We start from the raw sequence: 24,957 nt of genomic DNA on the forward strand, positions 1-24,957 counted from the left end.
CACTTCTCTTTAAAAAAGTCTCAGGCTTCCCTGGTGGCGCAGTGATTGAGATCCGCCTGCCGATGCAGGGGACACGGGTTCGTGCCCCAGTCTGGGAAGATCACACATGCCGCGGAGCGGCTGGGCCCGTGAGCCATGGCCGCTGAGCCTGCACGTCTGGAGCCTGTGCTCCGCAACGGGAGAGGCCACAACAGTGAGAGGCCCGCGTACCGCAAAAAAAAAAAAAAGCTCTCATTTATCTTTTCAACAGCACCAAAGAGAAGGGTAGTTGAGGTTAGCCTTTGTTTCCAGGAGATGAATCTGTGAGGTGCCCAAGAACATGGAAATCATCAAAGCCTCTTTGCTGTCAGTGCAGAGCCCTGTTTACTGGCATCTCAATGAAAATCACAACAGAGAGAAGGGACCAGGGACGAGCAGATGAGGTGCACCCTGAATGATTGCAGTCACTTTGTATTGGGCAAACCGAGGCCATGATGAGATTTCTAGACACCCCACTTTCATCACCAGTTTGCTGGCAGATCAACTCACAAAGCCCATGATCAGAAGAAAGTCCCTTCAAGTGGTCCTGAGACCAGGAAAGCAGTCACAAAGCAGGGGAGTTGTCTTTGCCCAAGAGCTATCTAGAGTCCATTCCATTCTCTATGCAGAGAGATTGATGTTTGCCACAGTATGAAGAAAATCCCACTTCCCCCCAGGGCTGACATAAACCACCAGTAGAGGATTTTCCCAAAGAGTAAAAGAAAACCAGACTCTTTAGGAAGAAGAAAGGAAGTAGGGTCATCCATTCATTCCCTGAAAGAGCATTCAATATTTTATGCACGGTAGCATATGCAGGGGTTTATTTTAAGGAGGTAGGTTATTTCCCAATTACACTTTTCGTAAAGTAATGTCAGATGAGCTTAGATTTTTATCAGATTGGATTGTTGCTGGACAAACCACAGAGATTTTTTTCTCTGGGAAAAATGGGTCAAGTAATTGCAATAAAGTGAAAGAGTTTAAATCTCATAAGCAAGTCACTTAAACTGTGAGCCTTCGTTTCTTCATCTTTAAAATGGAGAAAATAATACCTACTTTACCAGATTGCTGGGAGATTAAGTGGAATGTGTGTATTGACCCATATGCATGAAGGTAGTTAGGCACTTAGTAAGTGAATCTGAATTTATAGTTTAATCCCAGCAGCATCTTAAGAGAATCTAGATCATCTTGGTGCTCCTCTGCATGTGGGGCAACCTTTGATACACATCTACTGTTTATATAAATTTCAACATTTTCCTAGGACATAATGTTGATTTTTGTTGTTGTTGACAATTACAGGGTTATTGCTGCCCAGTTCCCCCAAGGCTCAGCTTCCCACATTCCAGGAGGCTAATTCAGACACAGCTGCTGGTATTTACAAAGAGTTATCAGAGCCCTGGGTCCAGTCTTGGAATCTAGTGTGCCCACATGCTACCCGCTTTAACTAAACCATCTAAACTGGCAGGAGGCATCTACACTTGCTGAGTATCACTGCTGCTTTTTGGAGGTTTATTTCTTAGGTGCTCCAGTCTGCAGGCAAGATGCTCCTTTATTGCAAGAGCCTGAAATTCTGTCAATCCTACAATCAGTAAAGGGTAAGAGGACCCTCTGAATTTCAAGACTCAGCCTGACTTGGAGTGATTTTGCAAAAATTAAGCTTGGGGCAAAAACCACATGTGACTAATTCTGTCAGCCCACAGTCATTTAGGAGCCCTCAGCTCACATAGAGGAATTCTTTACAATGAAAGAGGCTAAGCAGTCGAGTTTCAGCTTTAAACTGATTCATTTGGCTAATAATCAAACTTGCATGGAGCTAGAACTCCTTAGTGGATCCGTTTTTCATTTTGACAGTGGCTACATTTGCTGAGAAATATTTCTGTCACGTTAGATATTTCTTGTGCTGTGTTAACCATCCTAACAAGGTCCATAATGACCTAAACTATTAAGCATTCTGTTCTTTGTGGAAAATTTCACCCAGGGGTTCATTTGTTTCCAACAGGGTTGAAAGTTATGCGCAGAGAGTGAGCTGCCTTCAAGTGTCCCTTTCAGGATTGTCCCATATCACCTTTCCTTAACCGCCCAAGTATGGAGTGAAAGTCGCACTGGTCCTGTGGGGCAGAATGGCCCATAGCTATTTCTGGTTTGGAAGTAGATGGTGGGGATGATTAACAGGGCCTATATAGGTGTCCTCTCCCTCTAAGAACAGGCCAGAAGTTCAAGTCACAAAGCTACAGCAGTCTCGAGCTCATATTTCTTACAACATGATGTTGATATCCAATGCATCTCTCCAAGGAAATAGAATGAAAACTAGAGATCAGTCAATTCGTCTCTAGAATAAAGGACATACTCCTAGCTGTGGGTGTCTAGGCATAGTGGACTTTAGGCGTGGGGTCTCCACACTAATTCTGATCCCCACGACTTAGTAAAGACGAGCCTCTTGATATATGACCAGGCTTGCTCTCAGGCCTTTGGCTGCAGGGGACGAGGGCAGTGAGACTAGAGACCATCAGAAGCGCCCACAGCCCACCACCCACAAGAATAACTAGCCACACCCAGAGACTTTGTCATAATCCAAATACATTTTAAAGAAGGCTTCAAGAGTGACACTTCTTAGAAAGAGCTGGTATGCTATCAAGGTTCGAGTTTTCTCATGACAAAGTTTTACATGGACTGAAAAGACAGTAAGTAATCACTTCTTTTAATCACTTCCTATTAAGGATAGGTGAAAGGTTGTACAATTGTGTCCCCCAAAATCAATTATGCTAGTGTGGAAAATGGAAGACATGACCTAGAAATGTCTTCGGAAGAGTGGATTGTTGATGTTGGTTTACTCGTATGACAATGTGTGATGTCAGCCCAATGTGTTCATTAACAAAAGTGCCCAGAACGAGGATGGCGAAAGACCTTCCCCGGCGCAGGCAAATAAGCGCCTCTTGGAGTTGCATTCAGCTCCACGCACTGCATTCTAAAAAGGAAGGCTGTGTACATGTCAGTCCCAAACTCCCAATCTATCCCTTCCCCCTACCCTTCCACGTACACGCTGCTCTATTTAAAATAGGTAACCAGCAAGGACCTACTGTATAACACAGGAACACTGCTCAGTATTCTGTAATAAGCTAAATGGGAAAAGAATTTGAAAAAGAATAGATACATGTATGTGTATAACTGAATCACTTTGCTGTACACCTGAAACTAACACAACATTGTTAATCAACTAGACTCCAATAGAAAATAAAAATTAAAAAAAGAAGAAGCAGCAGACTGCTCAGAGGAGCATGGCCAGACTGAACTTGGAGCGAGGACTGACGGTGAAATGAGAGGAGTCAGCATCAAGTACCTGAAGGAATGTCACGTGGAACACGATTAAACTTACTCCACATGGCTTAAGGAATGGGACCCGGACAAATGAATGGACCTACCAGCCCAAGCTGACAGCCAGAGCTGTTAAACTGCATTGTGAGACTATGAACTCCCTAATAGCTGAGACTCTCAAGTGTGGCATGGGTGACTATTTGGCAAGGAGATTTTAAAGAAATTCACATTAAACAGGGAGCTGACATGGGCAGGTTCCGAAACCCTTCCAGTGCTTTAAGTTCAGGTATTTTTCTAATCCCCACGCGTTTCATTTGATAGAAGCAAATGTCTGTATTCTTTCCCTGTGCTTTGGCAACTCATAGATCTAGAAATTTGAGTGAATTGTGTTTTGAGATCTCTGTTGATAAGGAATTATCTTGCAATATACTTGGAAGAAAAGTTGCTGACATCTTCTACTTTGCATCAGGGAATAAGTATTTGGCCAAAAAGTTCGCTTGGGTTTTTCTGTCAGGTGAACAAAAATTCATCAGTTGAATCAGTTCTCAGTTTGTTCTCTTAAAATTAGAAGGGGTAAATTAGCTGATTGCTAAAGTTTCTTTCATTTAAAATGTTTAGTAATTTTGTAAGAACCTTTGAATAAGAGAAATGGAAATATACAACAGAAGAGTAGAACTTGATTTATAATTATTGTATATCGGGTTGCAAAAAAAAAAAAGTGATAGCTATGGAAGAGAAAGCCCATTCAGTAACAAATTAGCTTGTTAATCTGTTTGAAGAGAACAAATCTTTGTGCTCAGAAACTAAAGAGAAACAAAATCAAATCAACCACACGGGAAAAAAGGAATACAATTTCAGAAAGAAATTATGCCCAAAACAATGTCCACAGAATGAAGAAAACCACTGTAGTGATCCACCTTCATGGCTATTGATTTGTATATTACAGGAGGCTGCTGAGTAACACTTATTGGGCTTAGAAGAGCTCATGAAGGCAGTGTGGTTGCCCACAAATACCATCCTAAACCCATCGTGTCATGCTCCCGGAAAGCATTCTGATCGTTCTCATTATTCTCATAGTTGGAGGATAGTCTTGCAAAATAAAAATGGACTAATTATAAATAAATGAATATCTAGAAGGAATTGAAAGTCAGTTTCTCAGATTAACAAGATTCTCTAAACTGCTTTCCATTCCAGAGTTGTGATAATTTAGGCCAGTTTTCCCAATTCTAGAGTGAAGAGCTAGATGCAAACCAGGATGTTTGATTCAAATGGTTGGCCTTGGACGACTGGAAATGAAAATAACTTGCCACACTCTAGAGATTCAACATCGGCCGTAACCATGATGCGCTCCCTTACTGTATTGTCTTGTCTCCTGGGTTTAGTTGGTCCCCAGGAACTCGAGAAAGAGCATATGGATGACTGCCAAAAACATATCATAGCTAGAACGTAAATTAGAAGACAAACATTACTGATGCTGCAACATCATTTTTACAGTCCTACAAAAAGGCAACATTGCATTTCTATAGCACGGGGCATCAGAAGAATTCTCAGGTTCAAACTTTGAATCAGTGTGTGACGATCGATGCTGTAGTCTTCAACTTGCTTCAACAAGACATCATGGGAAGTAAAATGATCCCTGGGCTGTTAGATCAAATCCCAACTTAGCCACTTACTGATTGTGTCATTATTTTAGAAAGTCACTTAACATCGCTGAACTTCATCGTACGATGGGATTCATGATGCGGTTATTGTAGGGATTAAATAAGATCAGGTATGTGAAAAAAGTTAGCTCAGTGTTTGACATTTAGTAGACACCCCATCATGTTCTCTCCCTCTGTTCCCTTCTTCCTTTTTTCTTCTTAAAACCAAGCAGCTCGGGGAAGCTGTAGTGGTAACAGCTCATTCAAACAGAATATAGATTCTGTGCAATCAAGATACTCAGATCATATTGATTTACTACCTTTCTTCTGACAAATAACAATGATGGAATATGGCACCTCTGTCTGTAAAGGGGTTTGCAGTTTTACAAAGGACTTGGACATTTCCTCCCCTGGTCCTTACAATAGCTCTGTGATGTGGGATTTAGGAAACTCTTCCGATGAAGAATTGAGGCCCAGGAAGGTCAAGTGTCTTGCCCCCAAACAAGCTATTAGAACCAGAAATTGACTTAAGTCTTCAGACCCAAATGTCCATTACACCCCAGCAGCCTCTATTTCTAGTTCTTAAAGTTCTCCCTGAGGCCAAACCCTGAGCATCTCTACAAATTAACACCTGGTTTACTTTAGCTGCTGTGTACTCTGCAGGTGCCAAGCCCAGGGATTGCCTTTCTTGATCAATTAATTGTGCTGACAGTACCCTTGTTCTCATGCTCCAGAGCAGGGCCCGGGCAAGTACCATTATATCAGTAGTTGAAGGGATGCTCTGTCCACTCTCTGTGATGTTAATGATTGACTACTTTTGTAGTTATATTTAGGAAGTCCAGTATGAATCAAGGAAACCACTTAAAAAGCCATGGGAGGGATTAATCAAATACAGCTTGTTTGTTATCTTCCCATTACTGAAATCCATAAAGCTGAAATGAAGGATTCTGGGATAAGAGGATCCTTTGTTTGGGATCCTATAAAAGGAAACCCACCAACCTGCCTGTTTCTTTGCTAATACAGAAGAGAGGCTCGAAAGAATTACACAGCATCCAGTAACCCTGAGCTGGCAAACATACCAGCAAATTACTGTCATCTCTACCATCACATAAAAGATGCTCCACGTGTGTGTGTGTGTGTGTGTGTGTGTGTGCGTGTGTGTGTGTGTGTGTGTGTGTGTTTAATGCTCCACTGCTCTTTGCAAGGAGCACGCTTTTAAGTACAGTCCAGGTGGTGATGAATGAATATAATATTTCTTTGTCCTTCTCCAAGACAAAGTAATTGTGTCTCATACATGGCAGTCAGGGGTCATTTTTAATATTTAAATAACATCTGAGTGGGAGATTAAAATTTATAAAGAGCAGTGAGATTCCAGGAAAAAGATGGGAAGCCACTTCTACTTTCAAATGCAATAAAACAGATGGGCTCCCAGTCCAGACTTAAACATTAAGATGTTTAATATTCCTTATAATGTTGGAAGCCTACAGAAGGAAATTCTCCCTCTCTCTCTCTCTCTTGCATGCATACACACACACACACACACACACACACACACACACACATTTTGCATTGTACACGTACAAGTCATAAAGTTAATTCCAGAGGGCAATATTAGATTTTGTTTTTAAAAACCGAGAATGTCACCTTAGGACCCAGCATCTTGACCAAGTAATTAAATAATGATGGGGAAACACAGTAACAATCCTAAGTGGAGGAAAATAATGATAACTACCATGATAATCATTACCTTGAAATATCCTCAAACACTTTGCAGAAATGATCTAATTATTCCCTTGCACATCCCTCATGGGAAAGGGGTTATTATTTCCATCTTGAAGACAAATACAACATCTACTCTCAATTTATAAGTGTCATTTCTTCTCAGAAGCTTCATTATTTGTTTTCTTGTTCGTCTCCACAGTATGAGACTTAGACACCCCAAATTAAGTAATTTTGTAGAGTTAGAGGCAGAATAATCTGTGTTTCTATGAATGATTGATTAAAATCTAGTGTTTTCCAAACTGTTTTAATCATACCCCCTATAAAATGATAAAATATTTTCAAATATAGATATTTTGAAGGATCAGATACAAAATAAATATAACTAGAAAGTCTAGTGCTTTTTCTGAGCTTTCCTGGGGTACATGCAGTCCCCCCTTTGGATTGGGAAGCAGGGAGAAAAGGAGGTAGAGAAATCATTAGCATGGTCCTCTTCTTCCTACCCCCCTCAAACAAGGACTGACAATTGCAGCTCTCACAGTGAATTTCACCTGGAGCTCAAGTGGAGGGTAAAAGGGAAATGGGAAGAAAGGTGAAAGAAGTGAAACTGAGAGTCAAATCCATTTCACCTGCCCTCACTAATCAAGGCCATTTTGAGACTTGCAGGTCCTCCAAGTAGTTGAAACAATAAGATGTTGGCCCAAGTTGTTTTAGGGACTTGGAGTCAGCTGTGTCTAGTTGGAACTGAGCTGGTTAAGACTGGGTGGGACCGCTGACGCTCCAACTGGGCATGCGTGGATGCTAGCTCAGTGACATTTTGAACGTGCTTAGGTACGCCTGAGCAGAACCAAGGTTACCGCACGTTTTTCCAATCGCCTTTCCCCATGCTCCCCACACCCCAGACCACTCTGCTTCTTTATTGGTCATCCCATAAATACCCGGAACCCTCTGCTTTCATAGAGGGAGCTTTGAGGCTTGTTCTCCCGTCTCTTCACTTGGCTGCCTTGGGGAAAAACTCTCAGCGTTTTGGCTTGCTGTGCTTGGGGCAAAACGAACCTGGTTCAGTAACAGAAGGAAAAAAGAAGAAATGGAAGGAAACAAGAAAGGAGTAAGTAATAGAAACACTGAGTGGCTGTTCCTATATGTCAGTGCTATGCCGTAGGATGCTTCCAAAGGGGCTGTACTAATTTGCTAGGGTTGCCATAGCAAAATACCCCAGACTCGCTAACTTAAACAATAGAAATGCGTTTTCTCAGTTCTGGAGGATAAAAGTCCAAGATCATGGTTTTGGCAGGTTCGGCTTCTCCCAAGGCCTCTTTCCTTGACTTGGGGGAAGGAAGGGCCACCTTCTTGCTGTGTCCTCACGTGGTCTTTCCTCCATGTGCATGTGTCCCTGCTATCTCTCTGTGTCCCAATTCCCCCTTATAAGGACACCAGTCAGATTGGATAAAGGGCCACCCTAACAGCCCCGTTTTCATTGAAGCATCTTTTTGAAGGGCCCTATCTCCAAATACAGTCACACTCTTTGACTGGGGGTCAGGCTTCAACATGTGAATTTGGAGGAGATACAATTCAGTCCACAACATGGCTTTTCCTTAAAAGCATCTTCTACTTTCAGGCACGGATGATATTAGAAATATGTAAGAACCCTACAGCGTGAGCACTGTAGGAAATGGTTGATTATAAACTGAGGCACACTGAAAGTTTTTAAGAGTTTATTTGAGCAAACATGGATTCACCTCAGGCAGAATCAAACCAGAAGTGGTTAGGGGCACTCTGCCGTTAGGAGCTGGGAACAGCCTCTTACAGAGCAGACCCAGAAGTGAAGCAAGGAAGCTGAGTGGCTCTAGCTTAAGCAGTTGCCTTACCTAGGAGAGCCTAGGTGGGCTGTTTGTGCATGTTGGTTCCTCGGTTTCATTTTCTCAGATACAAATGTATTTATAGGAATTGACTCTGGCTGAGGTTTCGGCTTGCTCACATCCCGTTCCTAAGGCGTCAGAGCCACTCCCGTCTAATGGCCTCCTTGATCAATTACTTTAACATGGTCAACTAGGCTCTTTCACTCTAGTGTGTCACTCACTTTTCCATCAGCTGACCTGAGTCAAGTCCTCTACCTTGTTCGTTTCCAAAGGTGATTCCATCCGTCTGCTGAGGGCTTCTTGCCAAGAGCTTATTGGAGACCTTCCAGAGCCTCAAAGATGAGGCTACTTTCTCTGCAGATCCCCAAAGTTTATGTGCATAATAATTCTGACTGTGCACTCACTGAAGAGCGAACCATTGCCTCTTCTTTCGTCCTGTAAGATGACAAGTTACAAATCCAGACACTCCTCGTATTTTGTGAGAGGCGCTTTTCCCTCAAAGCTCCTCGGCTTTAAGAGGGTTTCCCAGTTATGTGCTGCTCCAGAGGGCCTCACCAAGGAGCGTCTCATGAAGAGTACGCACGTTTGCCCCATGCTGGCAATCTAAGATTGGGCAGACAGCTGGGAAGTGTGACAGCCTCACCAGCTGCCGGCTGCATTGGTTGGAGGAAGTGGATCCCTGGTGACAAGGTTCGGGGAGGTGGTGTGGTGAAACAAAGTCTCAAGGAGAAGTTCTTTCCAAAATGGCTACAAAACACGTAAATATATACTAGCCACCACTTCAAGAAGAGGTGACGTTCAGTAGCTCAATTTTAAAATATGTGAATGGGGATTGTATCACATTGTAAATGAAGTTTCCGTTTTAGAATACTATTAATTTCCTGGCTCCTTTAAGTAGTAAGCTTTGTGAATTTACTTGGCAACATTGTTATAGGTGTGTGTGTTATGTAATTAAGTAGTTACCTATGTGTATTATGTAATTAAGTAGTTACATAAAGTCAGTGGAAATTCATACATGCATGCACGTGCTGGAGATTAGACCAAACACTAAGGACACAAAAATGAACAAACTCCTGCCCTTGACAGGCTCATAGTCAAATGGAAAAGGAAAGTGAACAGGCACAATCTAGAGACTGGTCTCAAATTAAGCATGCATGAGAATCACCTGGAAGCCTTGTTCAAACACCTCCCATCTTACCCCCACTCCCCTAGTTTCTGATGCAGCGGGGCCAGAAATTTGCATTTCTAAAAAATTCCCTTGTGCTCCTGCCGCTGTTCAGGGACCACAGTGATCCAGTGTTAGCAGTGTTGGGGGGGGGGGGGCTATGGAAGCCCCAAGAAGTTCCCAGAAGGCTGGAGGGCAAGGGGCGGGAGGATGGTGGTCAGGGGAAGTTTCACAAGGGCAGTGATTTTTTTTTTTTTTTAAAGGATAAAGAGGGAGGGATTAGGATATGCCAAGCACGTTTAGTTCTAAAGGACAAAAGTAGGAGAAAGTACATTACATACAGTTTTTTAGAAAATGCAAATAATTCCATTTAGCTGGGATGAAGTTTGAGTTTGAAGTAGTTGCAGGAGATGAAGCTGGAGGGCCCTGTTAGAACATGGTCCTATAAAGGATCATATGGCCATGAATCCCCAGAGCTAGACTCCAAGCTGGAAGGAAAGAATCCTGGTAGAAGAACTGTCAGTCATCTTTCATTAAAGGAGGCTTTTTCCAAGCCTGGCACACGACTTTCCTGCCTTTGGGGAGAAATCCTTTTCATTTCCATGAAATGACAATACTCACGGGAGGTGACGTGGGAGTAGAAAGTATGTGTTGATTGCATATAACCGGAACTGGTTGGGGCTTAAGGTTTTGCTATTGATCCGTGAACCACAGCAAGGGGGCATGTCAGTACCTTAATAATGATTTGGTTGATTATGATTGACTCTTGGAAAACCCAAAGCTTCACCCACCTCTCAAGGGAGGGCCAACAGGCCTAGGAAGGAGAAAGTGGGAGAGAGGAAAACCCTGATAGCACAGATTTTGATGAAACATTCTTCATTCCTTTCTCTCTAGGGGAAGATGATGACGACGATGAATGTGGGGAGGAGAAGCTGCCCTCCTGCTTCGATTACGTGATGCACTTTCTGACTGTGTTCTGGAAGGTTCTCTTCGCCTTCGTCCCCCCTACAGAATACTGGAACGGCTGGGCGTGTTTCATCGTCTCCATCCTCATGATTGGCATACTGACGGCTTTCATCGGAGACCTGGCTTCCCACTTCGGCTGCACCATCGGCCTGAAGGATTCGGTGACCGCGGTAGTGTTCGTCGCACTTGGAACGTCAGTGCCAGGTAATGAATACATCCCTGTGTGATTCCCCCAGGAGCGGAAGCCCATTTGCTTTCTTGACCCTTCTGTTCCTACAATTTCAAGTGCCGTGCTAACAAACCAGGCCTAGGAAAGACAAAAGCCCAGAGCTGTGCATAAGGTCACCGCCAGAACATCGTCATGGCATTTCTCAAGGTTAGAAAGCTGGTCAGTATCATCATGACAGGATAGCATTCCCAGAGGGCCTGCCTGCACGGAGAGAGCAGATTGATTTGGTGGATAGATTGATAGGTCAGCTTCCCATTACAATTAGAACTTTCAAAAACACAACTACAGAATTATCTTCAAGAACAAAATTTCTGTCTTCTATGTATTTAGTCAAGTTTGGATGAAGCGCGGTATTTGTTGGGTAACTAAGATAAATATTTAAGACCTGATGATTCTCTTGACCCAAACATTAATGAGAGTAAATAGAAAACAGACATGGATCAGAACAGGAAAAAGTTATCCTGAGCAAAATAAGCAGGCCAGGTGGACATCCCTTCATGCATTCCCGCTAAGCTGAATTTTTCTTCCAGCCTGCAACTGTAGCTCGCTATGTGTACTCCCTCTTCTGAGTAAGATCTCGTCCTCCTGAACATAACATTGAGAGCAGTAATTTTCAAACTTTGATGGGCATCAGAATTACCTGGGAGTTTGTTTTTAAAAATGCAAATGCCTGAGACCCACAGCCAACCTATGGAGTCAGAAGGTCTAAAGAAGGGCCCAGAAATGTGTGTTCAGCTCACAGGTGATTCTGATACACATCAGAGCTTATTGTAACTGAAGTTCTGGACCTACTTCCCGTCACTAGCTGACATCTTGACAGATGTGTAGTCTCAACTTAGAGCAACAAGACTTGCATCTCTACCAACAGAAGGTCAATGACAAGGGTTGCAGTGGGCTTGGGAAAAGGCAGGAATTGAGGGGAAATACAGCCCTGCGGATGGTGCCATTCCTCTCCCACTTTCCCACTTTGCCACAGTCTTAATGAAAATGCTGTGACTTCTACTAACGCTTGCCATAGTTGGCGACCTGGCTTTTGAGTCTGAAAGCAAGCACAGTTTAAACCATGTGTCTCTGGACTGAAATCACTGGCTGTTCTTCTCAGATATTCAATCTCGGTGACTATGGATAGATTACTTCTCTGAGCCTCGGTTTCTTCATTTATGAAATAGGGAAAACCATATTAACTTGCAGGATCAGGGTAAGGATTGGAGAAAACGCCTATAAAATTATATAGCTAGGAAAGCATCTGGGACATGGAATTCAATAAAAGAGCAGCGCTTGTGATTATGGTGTTGAATGGCTAAGGAGGATCTGACGAGTATGAATTTGGACGCCTCACCCCTTGAGAAACGAAGGATGGATGAAAGGTCCAGATATATCCTGGTGAGCCGTGGCACATGGTGTATTACAACTGATCGACTGTTTAGGAGTCCTGATCATGCTGGGCCCAGCACGGTTCTGGGGGTCCAGCTGAGTTAATGGAGGAGCTGAGGGATTTCGAGAGTGTTCTCCCTCCCCGCCTTAGTGAGCAGGGCTGTGCAGAGTCTTCCGGTTGACTGCTGATCAACTGGGGTTGATTGATCCCCCCTCAACCCCAGCGGTGTTCCAACAGGTCTATATTTGGTCTTTATTTTTAACTTTTTCCAAAAATGACCAGAAATGTAGCAAGCAAGAGGAAAAACTTACAGTATTCATATTAAGTTGCTTTGTTTAGAGAACAAGTATACAACCACAGGAACTAAGCATCATCGTTAGCCATGGCTCTATCAGAGGTTACTGTAGGAAAATGGGGGAGCCTTCTTGCCTTCAGGCTTAAATCACTATCAAGCGGTGCCCAAGTTAGTACACACTCTCGACCATGGGTTTAACGCTTGAGGAGAATGTGTGCAAATTATGGTAATGAAGGCAAACTTAGGTCTCACGACACTTATCCAAAATTAGCCTGCCTTTCTGAAAAGTCAGCAGTTGATCCTACCGAATGCATCTCTTGCTTTAAAAGGGATTTTAAAAATGTTTTCCCTACATGAAATCCTTGGGCCTGAAAATGTCTTGGGGTGTTTTTCTCTTTTTCTCAACTCGTCATACCAGTATCTCAAAGCGGGTTCCTTTTTCTATATACCAGTCTGCCAAAATGGCTCTGTATCTCTTGTATTAGTGAACTCTTTTGAACAGTATGGAAGCCGTATGATTAAATTCTTTTCTGTAACATGAAATGTGGATTACAGTGAACCTAGTGCTCGGAGTCATTTGTTCTGCCATTTAAAAACAGCTCAGAACCCAGGTAGGGGTATCAAGAGGTAAGAAAGCCTGTGGGATAATACAGCGAGTCATTAGTTGTCAAAATGGTTTCCCTACACTGCCGTAAATTCTTCCCATCGGGAAACAGATTTCTTTGCTCTGTTAGTGGGAGAATTCCTATAATTTGCTGCAGTATTAACTGTGTAGCATACTCCCCAAACAATATATTCACAGATAATCTCAGATGATCATATCTATATAAACCTCCCCCCGCCAAAAACGGCCAGTTGTTCATTCAGCATCTTGTTCAATATTTCTGACTTTATTCTTCAACCCTGATGCTTCAGAGCATTGCTTTATTTTTTTTATTTTTTTACATCTTTATTGCTTTACAATGGTGTGTTAGTTTCTGCTTTATAACAAAGTGAATCAGTTACACATATACATATGTTCCCATATCTCTTCCCTCTTGCGTCTCCCTCCCTCCCACCCTCCCTATCCCACCCCTCTAGGTGGTCACAAAGCACCGAGCTGATCTCCCTGTGCTATGCGGCTGCTTCCCACTAGCTATCTATTTTACGTTTGGTAGTGTATATATGTCCATGCCACTCTCTCACTTTGCCTCTTCAATAAGTGGTGCTGGGAAAACTGGACAGGTACATGTAAAAGTATGAGATTAGAACACTCCCTAACACCATACACAAAAGTAAGCTCAGAATGGATTAAAGACCTAAATGTAAGGCCAGAAACTATCAAACTCTTAGAGGAAAACATAGGTAGAACACTCTATGACATAAATCACAGCAAGATCCTTTTTGACCCACCTCCTAGAGAAATGGCAATAAAAACAAAAATAAACAAATGGGACCTAATGAAACTTCAAAGCTTTTGCACAGCAAAGGAAACCATAAACAAAAGCATTGCTTTATTATATCTCCTGACTTATCGGGGGAAAAAAAGATGCTATTCTCAAGTGACGAAGCCCAGTTGCTATAGGCAGAAGAAAAAAGAGAACTGATTCTCTTCACTTACCCCTACCGTTCATCTGTATTGGTCCTGGGGCCCAGCTCTTTGTCTAGGCTGAAGTCTTGACAGTTTTCCTAAGGCAGAAGGGTTCTGGGCTAGTGTTCGGTAAACTGCTGCCTCCTGGAGGTGGGACTTAGATGCTTAGATTGTGATGGCCTTATGGGCATTGAAAACCTTCCCTATTAGTTCTCCTGCCTCAGGGCGGGATTCAATATCTGTGTATCTCATTAATAGTATTTTTTTTTTTTTTTACCATATTCAAAATCTTGGAAAAAAGAGCTTATGACTTTGCAGGTGAGACAGAGCTTCTTCATACCAACTGGTAGTGAAATGTTCATTATAACCTACTGGCAGAAAAGGACTCCTGACCACCCTCAGGTGTGCCTTATAAGACCTTAAAGACCCACAACTGTTAATAGAGGAACAGCCTCTGCCTGAATGGCCCTTCTACAGAGCCGCCTGTCTGGAGAAGAGAGGAACAGTCTCTTCCCACCTCTCAATGTTGGAGAGAGCCAGAGCCTGGTCCCCAGGCCTCTTCTTGGTCCATGCTCACCCCCTGGGCCATCATCCCAGTATCCAAGGCTTAAACGTCATCGATATGCCAGTGAGTACCCAACGCAGATCCCCAGCCTCAACTTTTCCCTGCGTTCTAGATTCATATACCAACCGCCTTCCTACATCAATGCTGGATGTGTCATTCACAGCTCAGAATTACCATATCCAAATAGAACTGTTGGCTTCTACTGCCCAGCTGCCTTATCCTTCAACCAAACCTATTCTTCCCATATCTCACCTTTCTCAGGAAAACAGTATTATCTACCCAGGTGTTCCTGATTCCTTTTTCCTCCTCCCCAGTGAATCCATTCATAACTCCTGCAGATCTCTCCTGTACAGTATATCTTGATCAGACCCACTTAGCTGTCTCTACCACAGCCACGCTAGTCTAGGCAGCCGTCCTCTCTCATCTGATCCCTGCAGTGGCCCCCTGTCTCCATGCTTCTGCTAGAGATTGTTTTAAGATGTAACTCAGACCACATTTCTCCTTACAGTTTTCCAAGGCTTCCTCTTTCACTTAGGATAAACTTCAAAAGCATAAATCTGGCTTACAAAGACCGACTGATTTGGCCCCTTCCTGTGTTTCTGTTCTGTTTACCTCCTTGCCCACTGCTCTTCAGCCCCACTGGCCTTTTTCTTGTCCTTCATGCACCAAGTCCATTCCTTCCTCAGGGTTGTGCTAGCTGTCCAAAGTGCTCTTCCCCTTCATGTGCACAAGACTGGCTCTTTGTCTTCAATTATATCTCATCTTAAATGTCACCTATTCAAAGAGACCTTCCCTAACCACACAATGCAAAGCGGTCACCCAGTTTTCCTGTATTATATCACCCTATTTATAACTTTGTGGATTTGTTGGTTTATTTCTTTTGGAGCGTTATTATTGGCCAGCCCTCCTCACTGAAATGTAAGCTTCATGGGAGCAGAAACCTTGCCCTTTTCCACTGTTATATCCCTGGCCCCCAGAATGATGCCTAGCTAACACATGAGTAATGCAATTATGTTTGTGCATGTGTTTGTGTATGTGTATATTATAAATTAATGGACAATCATTTACACATGAGTATGAATTGGTTTGTCAGATTGCTTTCTTCCTAACACCTTGTAGATTCAGCTAAGAATTAAAGTTAGAATCAAGGGAGATGAACAGCTATTTCTATAGTGTAGCTTATTTTTGACGAGTAGAATATACCCGAGTAGGTTACTGTAGTAAGAAGGGTCAAAACTAAACTTCAGAGCACTAAGAGTCTCAGAGCAGAAACATTTTTTTCTCATTCATAGTTGTGTCTATGGTGGGAACTGAGGAGGAAGATGTGTTTTCTCTCTTCATTCTTTTCTCTCCTATAATCTCTGCTTCCAAGACCCAGAACTCAGTCCAGTACCGTTAAAACTTTAGGTATTCTTGGGGGCTTCCTTGGTGGCGCAGTGGTTGAGAGTCCGCCTGCCGATACAGGGGCCACGGGTTTGTGCCCCGGTCTGGGAGAATTCCACATGCCGTGGAGCGGCTGGGCCCGTGAGCCATGGCCACTGGGCCTGCGTGTCCAGAGCCCAAAAAACTTGAGGTATTCTCTATGAAGTGCTAAATAGGCATTTTGCAGTAGCCAGTCATAGGTTCATAACCATGTTATTATCACATTGCTTTTCTGGAAAAAAAGGCTCAAAATTCAAGAGAAAAAAAAGTGTAAGAAGGAACACTTGTAGCCCAGCCTTTTCTGTAGCAGGGACCACCTGTAATTGACATTCTTTTAGCCCATAGTCATTTACTTGAGTAAAACTTGTGTGTATTAAGACAAGCGTCTACGTCATATTCCAAATACGGATTTTTTTTCTTTCATCTCTTGCTCCTTTTCAATCAAATCAAATAGAAGTAAGTATTCCTCCTGAATGACAGAGGAAACTCCGAGATGTTGATGAGTTGGGAATAGTTGGACCTAAGTCCTGCCTTGGTCCTTCTCCATACATCTTGGTTGGGCTTGTGCCTGAAGCTCGCCTACCGCCCACTTTATCTTCCCTTTACTGGTTGTTTACTCTTGGGACCAGAACAGTTTAAAGCTTGGGTATCCTAGGCCGTCCCTTAACCATTGGCATTGTCAGACTTCCGTTTGCTTGCAGTGTTTCGAATATGCTTTGAGTTCTGTCAAGTAGGAATTATTTCGCCCTAGATTTTAAGGCATGGAGGAGTAGGAAATAGACGATTTTAGGGGAGTTTCCCTATTTTGTATATGGAATCTCTTTAAAAAATCTTTCTTTAGAGAAATTGTATGTCATTTTTAAGTTACCACTTCCAGACTCCTATACAATAGGAAATACATGCTATAAACGGCCATACTAGCTGTTCACTTTGTTCTCTGATTGCAGTGTTGGTGAACTGCACCAAGAGGGTGTAGAAACGAACTTTAGAACTGAATTCAGGAAAGAGAGCTTCTAACCATTATTCGCTGTGTTGCTGGAATTAATTTCTTGACCCAGCCTTGCTTTTCTTGCCTACAAAATAGCCATAATAACCCATGGCAATTTAAAGAGTTGGTGAGATTTAAGTAATACAGATTTCAGAGCACTTTGTAAACTGTAAGTTGGTATAAAAGGCAAGAAATAATGATCATTATTTACATGAGATCAACTCTCAAAATGCCAAAAGAGGAATAGAAACCGTCAGAAAATGAGAATGAAAAGTTTTATGACCAGAGAAGGAAATTCTTTTAATTTATTACGTAGCTCCAACTGTGTGCTAGGCATAAATACCATTGGTACCTTATACATGATTTATTATCTTGTTTAGGTTATATCATTAAGTTATTTGAAGTGACTTTCCCTCCTCCCAAGGTTTTTTGGTCCCTTAGACCCATCTCCTGAAAATGAGATTTTTCTATCTGTTTGGCACTGTGCTAGAAAATATATTTGTTTTTGTAACAACATATTAGCAATTGATTCCTTTTTTTCAGTTTTCAATTTCCTGACTTCTAACACCTCTGAAAACGAAGATAGTCTAGAGTATGCTTAAGTAACATTTACTTACAACTTATGTCCTGCTGCTTCATCTCTAAGTGGATCCTGAAGTGATTTACATGGTTGCCCAGGTTGTATGCTACAATCTCAAGAGCTCAGCATCATCTAAATGATGCCCTGGAGCTGTACGGGGTACCACATCCATGGATGTATATAGTGGTGGCCCTGTGTAAAGGCTACTTAACAGCATATAGGAGAGTGAGCACCAGTACATGAGAAAATTAAGGCTTGTAGAGAAATGATTTGACCATATTTCATCCAAGTTTATATTAGTGGTAAATGGTGGAATCCATATTATCTCTTTCTTATAATCTGTTATTTAACCGCTCTATCATTCTACCTGGGATTTAGTTTCAAAGTAAGCATTTCATATACTCTTTCCCATATAGGTTACAATTTGGGGGAAATCCCTCATTTCCCTTTTTGCCTTAATTTTAGTATTTTCCATTTTTAAAGCATGCAACAATGGATTATACTCAAGCTCCTTGAGGTCTGACACTATCATTATTCCCTTTGGCATCAAACACCTCATGGAGTCCATGCTTCAAAAAACTTCAGAAATGAATAAAGACCTAATCTTCTACCCATAGATTCTTAGTGTTTCAATTTTTATATGTAGGAAATACTAAGATGACTGGAAACTCTTAAACATATTCAACTCTGACCTAGCTGGTGAAAAATAGCATGCCAAGATAACCTTCATCAGCACAGCCATGGGCTGCTAAGCGAAACCACACGGGAGGTTAGGTCATTCCAGGTCTAGACCAAAGCTGCCTGTGATATGTGGCTGCCCAGGCACTGGGGTCAGTGGGGCCCAGGAAGGGTGTATTGGGGATGCTCTCTCAGCAGTCATGTTTTGCAAAGACCTAAGGGCAGCTTAGGAAATCAAGTTCCAGTGTTCTAGCAGAAGTAGAAGCCCAGGGGGCAGGATCGCTAGAGGTTACCGTCCAAAGCATCTAGCCACATACGCACTCAGCCTGCCCCTGAGATAACCAAAGAGATGGGGTCATAAGGCAACACAGCAGCACCCCACCCAGAACAAAACTCTTCTCAGGGGATATTGTACCCAGTCACTCTGAATTCCCGCAGTCATCTGAGCTACCTTGGAGATGGAATCAGACTGATTGAATCACTTCCTCTCCATACTACTTCAAACAGATGCGGTGTTCTCGTTGCTGGACTCACAGGTTAACTGGTTAACAGTCTCAATCTCAGAAAAATTATGCAAAATCTTCTCTACTGCCATGTTAGTGAACATGCACCAAACAGAGTATAAAAGAACATGAATTCTAGATTCGGATAGACCTGAGTTCAAACCCACCCTCCCCCACTTACTAGAGGCAAATTGCTTCATTTCTCTCAGCCTTAGTTTCTTAACCTGGATAATGGGCACATGAAAATCCACCTCAGAGTTGAGGACTATATGAGAATGCCTTTATACAGTATCCAGTGCAAGGCCCTACATATAGTGGACCTGGTAAAAAATGTTAGACCTCTTTCCCCTTCTCCTTGAACGTACTGATAGATGGGTTTAGGCTTCCCACGGTATTTTTAGCTCTGCTATATTGCAGCCGTTGAAGAAACAGAAAGTCAAGAACATTCTCAGGCTATTTTTATTATTATCCTATGTTAAGAATTCTGATGAGGTGAACATCCCCAAATGTGTTCCTGTCTCCTGCCGTGCCTCTGACTCTCTGTGAGCTTTAACCCCTGAGCACTGGCATTTCAACTCTGCGCAAGTTAAGAGGAAGTGTCACTGCTCCCGTGTGTATACATGTTAAACTGGAGGATTAACATTTCACATCATCTTAAATGGGAATGAAAACAGAATTACTTTACTCTGAGCCAAGATTTCCCACTGGCTATGGTGTCAGTTCTCCCAAGAGGACCCTAAAGGGCAGGTATATTTTGTTTTCAAATGCTGTAATACACAGTCAGTTTCTTTGCCACCAGGAAAGGTCAGAACTGCTGCAAACGGGCCCTCTGATCTGTGGCAAAGCCACCCAGGGACACAGCCAGAGGAGCAGCCCTGGGCCACCCCAGTCACTCAAATGTCTTTTCATGGAAACTTATCTTAACCTCACACCAGTGAGGAGCTGTTGGGGGGTGAAACACCCTGTACTTTCTAGCGCACTTTCCCACGAATGGGTGATGTCATTAAAATTGAAGGGATCCTACGTAAGCAAAACTTTACAAGGACAGAGCGAAATGAAGGAAAGCCAGACACCAGATTTCACAACATTTGCTCCATAAATGGCACCAGAAACGCCTATTATCCTCAACTAAAAATAGACTGTATGCAGCAAGCCCAAAAGCATTTAGTAAAAGCCAGCCTGGAAAAGACCCATTTCAAAATTGTATTTGCATCCTTTATTCCTTCTGCAAAACTTAAACTCTACAAAAGAAGAGTTTGTATTCAATCCTGTTAAGTTTTTTTCATTGTCAGTTACAACCCCTCTTTTTCTCAAAGGGCAGCGCTGCATGGGCACCTGGCCTTGAGCACAAGGCTGGGGAGGAGCCAGGGTGATAACAAGGTTGTCATCTAGCAGGAGGTGGTCCGGGGAGCAGGGGTACTCAGCGTGTGTCACGCCTTATCTGAAGCTTTGCAGGTTTAGGATTAGTGTCCCAACCGCATGCCAGCCACCTTCACTGTCTCGTAACAGTCACGGTGTGAAGGAAGGGGAGTTAAAAATATGTCATCCTACTCTTAACTGGGCCTTTTTATAAACTCTAGGTCAGCCAAACCAAGGACACCTGGCAGAAACATCATGCTGTTCAGGGGCGTGCGCGCGCGCGCGTGTGTGTGTGTGTGTGTGTGTGTGTGTGTGTGTGTTTTGTGTTTAGAGACGTGGGATTATGGATGTGCGTCGTAAACAAATGTAAGCTTCCTCTTTTCTCTCTCAAGGTGTATTCCAAAGGGAGCAAGCGTCAAGTGTAGGGAGAGCATGTTAGGTGTTTTCCTTCCTGTGGATTAACAAGTGTGGGTCTTTACTGAGTGACCGATAAACAACGTACAGGTGATGACTTTCCTTTCTCCCTTTGCACATTTGAAAATAAGATAATGAAAATGACAGTTTTCAAGGGCCACTGTTTTTTTCTTTTCTTTTAAATTCAAGCCCCAGCCTGCATTTTTAAGCAACTTTATTGAGACATAATTTATATACCATAAAATTCACCCATTTGAAGTATACAATTCAGTGATTTTTTTTTTTTTTTTAGTAAATTTACTGTGTTGTGCAACCGTTACAACCTGATCCAGGTTTAGAATGTTTCATAACCCCAGGAAGACCCCTCATGGCCATACATAGGTAATCGCTGTTTCCATCTCCAGCCCCAGATAACCGCTGATATACTTTTTGACTTGACAGATTTGTCTGTTCTCAATATTTAAGAGGACCGATTTTAATGCTAAAATGTCATGGATTCTCTATGTGATAGTAATTATACTTGTTCTACATGATGTTAGGGATTTACCATGGATTCTGTAAGATTTAAACATTTTTATTTCATCACAAAATCCCTACAGACGTTTACGGTCTACGTGTGTGAGACGTTTTTCATCTTCATTGTTTTGTGCATATACGGATTTGCTCACCTTTTAAAACAGTCCCATTACCCTCCCGCCAGCAGTAACCTTGGCTCATATATTAGGGATTGCTGGGAGAAAATATCACGCAGTGGTACTTGGAATGAGCACTATGAATCTTGGGGTAACACCTCGTTTAATACCAAATAAAAACTTTAAAAGTCCTTTAGTTAGTTTATCATAACAGAGTACTAAGGAGGCAAGCTTCAGCTGCTTATTCTCATCCACGGCCCCTGTGTATCACCGTGTTGGCCTTTGGATCAGTACAAATCCATGGAAACCATTAGGAACAGAGACCAAGGCCTATAGAACAGAGGCATGTGCCAGGACCCCGCCCCCCGCCCCAAGAACGATACATTGTTACTAAACTTAAAAAACTGTGGGCTATAAAAAAGCATAATTTAATTTCCCTGTCATGAGTACTGCACGAGCAACAAAACAAATTTAAGGTGCCTTGGTATTTTTAGAAAAGGCAAATGAGATGCTAACTCAATTTACAAGGCGAATCTTACATGCGACTGGAGAAGAATTTTAGTATCTGTTGGGGATGGTGTGTATTCTGGCTCTGAAATCACGGTGCTTGGCATTTATGCACGATGCCAGCTGGAACGCCATTGTTGCCCCTCAGCACACAGACTTTGCATCCTGCCTCTCCGCAGGAAGGAAGCACGAGCTATGCATGACTGTTTATACTCTGCTTTATTCCAGAAAAGGATTTAAATCGATAAAATGCTTTATATGGTTCAGCCACAGTTTCTGGCACATGATCCAGAAATGCCAATTCTATTCGTGACCATTTTTGATAACCTCTGTTTAGCTCAGCACCTATAAATCCAGTATTTTGTGTACCAGGAGAAGAGAGCTTATATTGGTTCAGTTATTTACAATCAGGAAATTATGTGGTGTTTTCTCTCCCCTCTCCCCTCGCCTGCCCTCTGGAGCCCAGGGGGATTTTTGACATGGTCCTCCATAAATTTCAAGCTATTATTAGGTTACCTCTGTAAAAAGAAACAAAAAAACAAAAAAACCCCACATGTGTTGAGATAACAAGCAGGGCTTGCTGTAGTCCCAAACTAAAATGATCCCCACTGGGGTCCACAAATGGGCCCAGGAGAGGACTAATTACACCTTTTCATTCCTGACTTACAGTTGCAAAAGAAAAATAATCATAATTGTGCACAAGGATTGTGAAAATGTCCTGCTCTGAAGGATTCTAGGTATGGACGGTGATGCCTCAGATGGTTGAAATATGGCAAAGCAAAGCCCCTAAACTAACCCATTTGTCAAATGAGAGGCCGGCTGTTCAGAGGGCGTCGGCTCTCAGTGTGAGGCTGCATTAGGAGTGGTTCCAGGTACTGCCTGCCCTTTCTTCTGAGCTTCTGGAGTTTCACATTTCGGGAGAAAGGGGGCAAACCACAGACAAGAACCTGACGTCAGTAACTTCTGCTATACCAAGTGTTCTTGTCCTAAGAGTAAGAATTAAACCTGATCTTCTACAACTTCTACACCTGAGCTGAGTCTATGGGGGGATATTAATGACTAGTAATATTCAAAATTAAAAAACTCTTCTGACAGATGATACCGACAGCTAATGAGGAACCCCCAAACTGACTCCCAGAGGCAACGTGGCATCTTTGATCCTCAAATATTTAAGCAGTCTTCCCTCTTCACCAGTCACTAGGCATGGAAATTTTTAAAAATGAAAACAAAGGGAGCAATATGATACAGTGGCAAAGCACAGGCTTCTGAGCCATTCTGCCTTCGTTTTCATTTATTTTACAGATATTTAGTGAGCACACACTAAGTGCTAGGCCCTGTTCTACACGGTGGAGTTAGAGGGAAATAGAAGACAGATACTTAACAAAAATATGATAAAATTCAGATAGCAGTGAGGATGAATATTGTTAAGAAAACAAAACAGGATCGTGGAATCGAGTGTGTGTGGGGATGGTATTTTAATAGGGTGGTATGACTCCTTATAGCACTGATGGTTGGCAAGTCACCTAATCACTGAAGCCTTTGGTGTTCCCTTTGCAGACTTACCCAGACAGTTCTAGTCTTAGGAACTATGAAAAAGTATTGCATTCCTTGGACCCCCCACTTCAAATAATGCCTTTGAGTTGCCTGGTGTTTTCCTTCTCTCTCTGGTAGCTAGTACTCTTGTCACTCCCACGCCATCTGTTCTGACCAGATAGGATGTCAGTGCCTTGAGTGTTTCTTCCCAACACGCTTTCTCCTCCCATCTAAATATTCTGGGTGATTGTTACCAACCAGGATTCTTGGCCCCCTTAATCAATAGAAATCGATCAGAGACCAGAAAAGAAATTCAGGCAAGGCTTTATTTGGGCCCCTGCTGCAGCAGCGGGGAGCAAAAGCAAGTAACAGGTTCCCTTGCTTGCCCACTCGCCAAGGGAGGGCAAGTTTGTTCCTTATACGGGGTGAGGCTAGGGGGGTGTCCAGTGGTCGGGCCAGAGGGCTGGCTTAGGTGTTCTGCCCACCCCTTTAGTGGTGTTGTGTGCAGGGGGCAGGCAGAGTACCCTGCTTTTGCTCCGGGCTCTTCAGAAGTGGCACTTGAGTTTTCTTGGTCTTTTTGTATCTTTTTGTCCATAATTTGCGTCAACTGCACATGCATGCAGTTATTTTTAATCCCTTCTAGTTTCTTTGTATTTTGTTGCTTGAGGAGACAATTGTCCAGGTGCAAGCACTCCAGTAAAGGGTCCCAGCCTGCCTCATTATAGCTTCAGAATATGCAACAAATGATCCACACCAAGGTATTAATGATTTCATGAGGGCAGGGCCTTTGCACTGAACACAGAACAGTAACTACATTTGCATAGCTTCATTGTTCAAAAAGTACATTTGTGTAATTATCTCTTTGATATCCGCAGCAGCCTTGGGAGTTAGGCAATCTAGATGTGTTAGGTTCAGAGCATGGGGTAATATGTGGTGAGAACAGGATATGATAAAGGATCCTAGAAACGAGACTGCAGCATGAAGACCTGGGCAACAGGCATCACTGAATGTGGGTTCTAGGCTCACCCTCTGCACTCACAGCCCATCCACCCTAGGGAGCTTCAGTTTCCCTACCTGAAAAAATGGGGCTGATTGTACTGTTCCCAGCCACCCCCCACCCCAGAATTGTCAGGAAGAACAAATAGTATAACATCTGTGGAAGTGCTTTAAAAATTGTAAGATGTTGTAAAACTAAGAGCTATTTATCAAAAAACATGTATTAAATACTAAGCTGTGTTGGTACCTGGGAGAGAGACAAGGACAAAACATGACAGGAGAGCTCAGACTCATCACATATTCACAGCAGCTTAGAGAGAGCCCTACCCCTTATTCTCTGGTCTTTGCATAACAAATGACATCTCTAGTAAGAGCCCAGGTACAAATGATAAAAGACTTGGGCGTGACATCCCTTCCCAGACATGCCAAGGGCACAAATCCCTTATCAAGTTTGTAAAAAGTATTTGTCAGGTCCAGTGAATATGCAAAGCAATTTTGTGAGTTGAAGTCAATAAAATCAACTCTTAGTAAATAAAATGTGTTGCTGTAATACAAAATTAAATGAGGACTTTGGCCTCGCTCTACAGTCCTTCATTGCTTGACAGGAGGGGTTGGAAGGAAACCAAGGGAGACAT

The 24,957-nt window shown here is 42.7% G+C and overlaps 1 protein-coding gene across 15 annotated transcripts in view; it reads left to right on the plus strand.

Annotated features, from left to right (window-relative positions):
- The window catches only part of SLC8A1 (solute carrier family 8 member A1), a 409,922-nt gene that overhangs the window by 356,880 nt on the left and 28,085 nt on the right, over positions 1–24,957 (plus strand). For all 15 annotated transcript variants that reach the window (XM_079940652.1, XM_079940657.1, XM_079940646.1 and 12 more), the window contains one exon: positions 10,605–10,880. In XM_079940652.1, the coding sequence (XP_079796778.1) occupies positions 10,605–10,880 (276 nt within the window). The remainder of the gene's footprint in view (positions 1–10,604; positions 10,881–24,957) is intronic.

The sequence above is a fragment of the Stenella coeruleoalba genome, assembly GCF_951394435.1.
Source record: "Stenella coeruleoalba genome assembly, chromosome: 13".
Classification (NCBI taxonomy): Eukaryota; Metazoa; Chordata; class Mammalia; order Artiodactyla; family Delphinidae; genus Stenella; species Stenella coeruleoalba.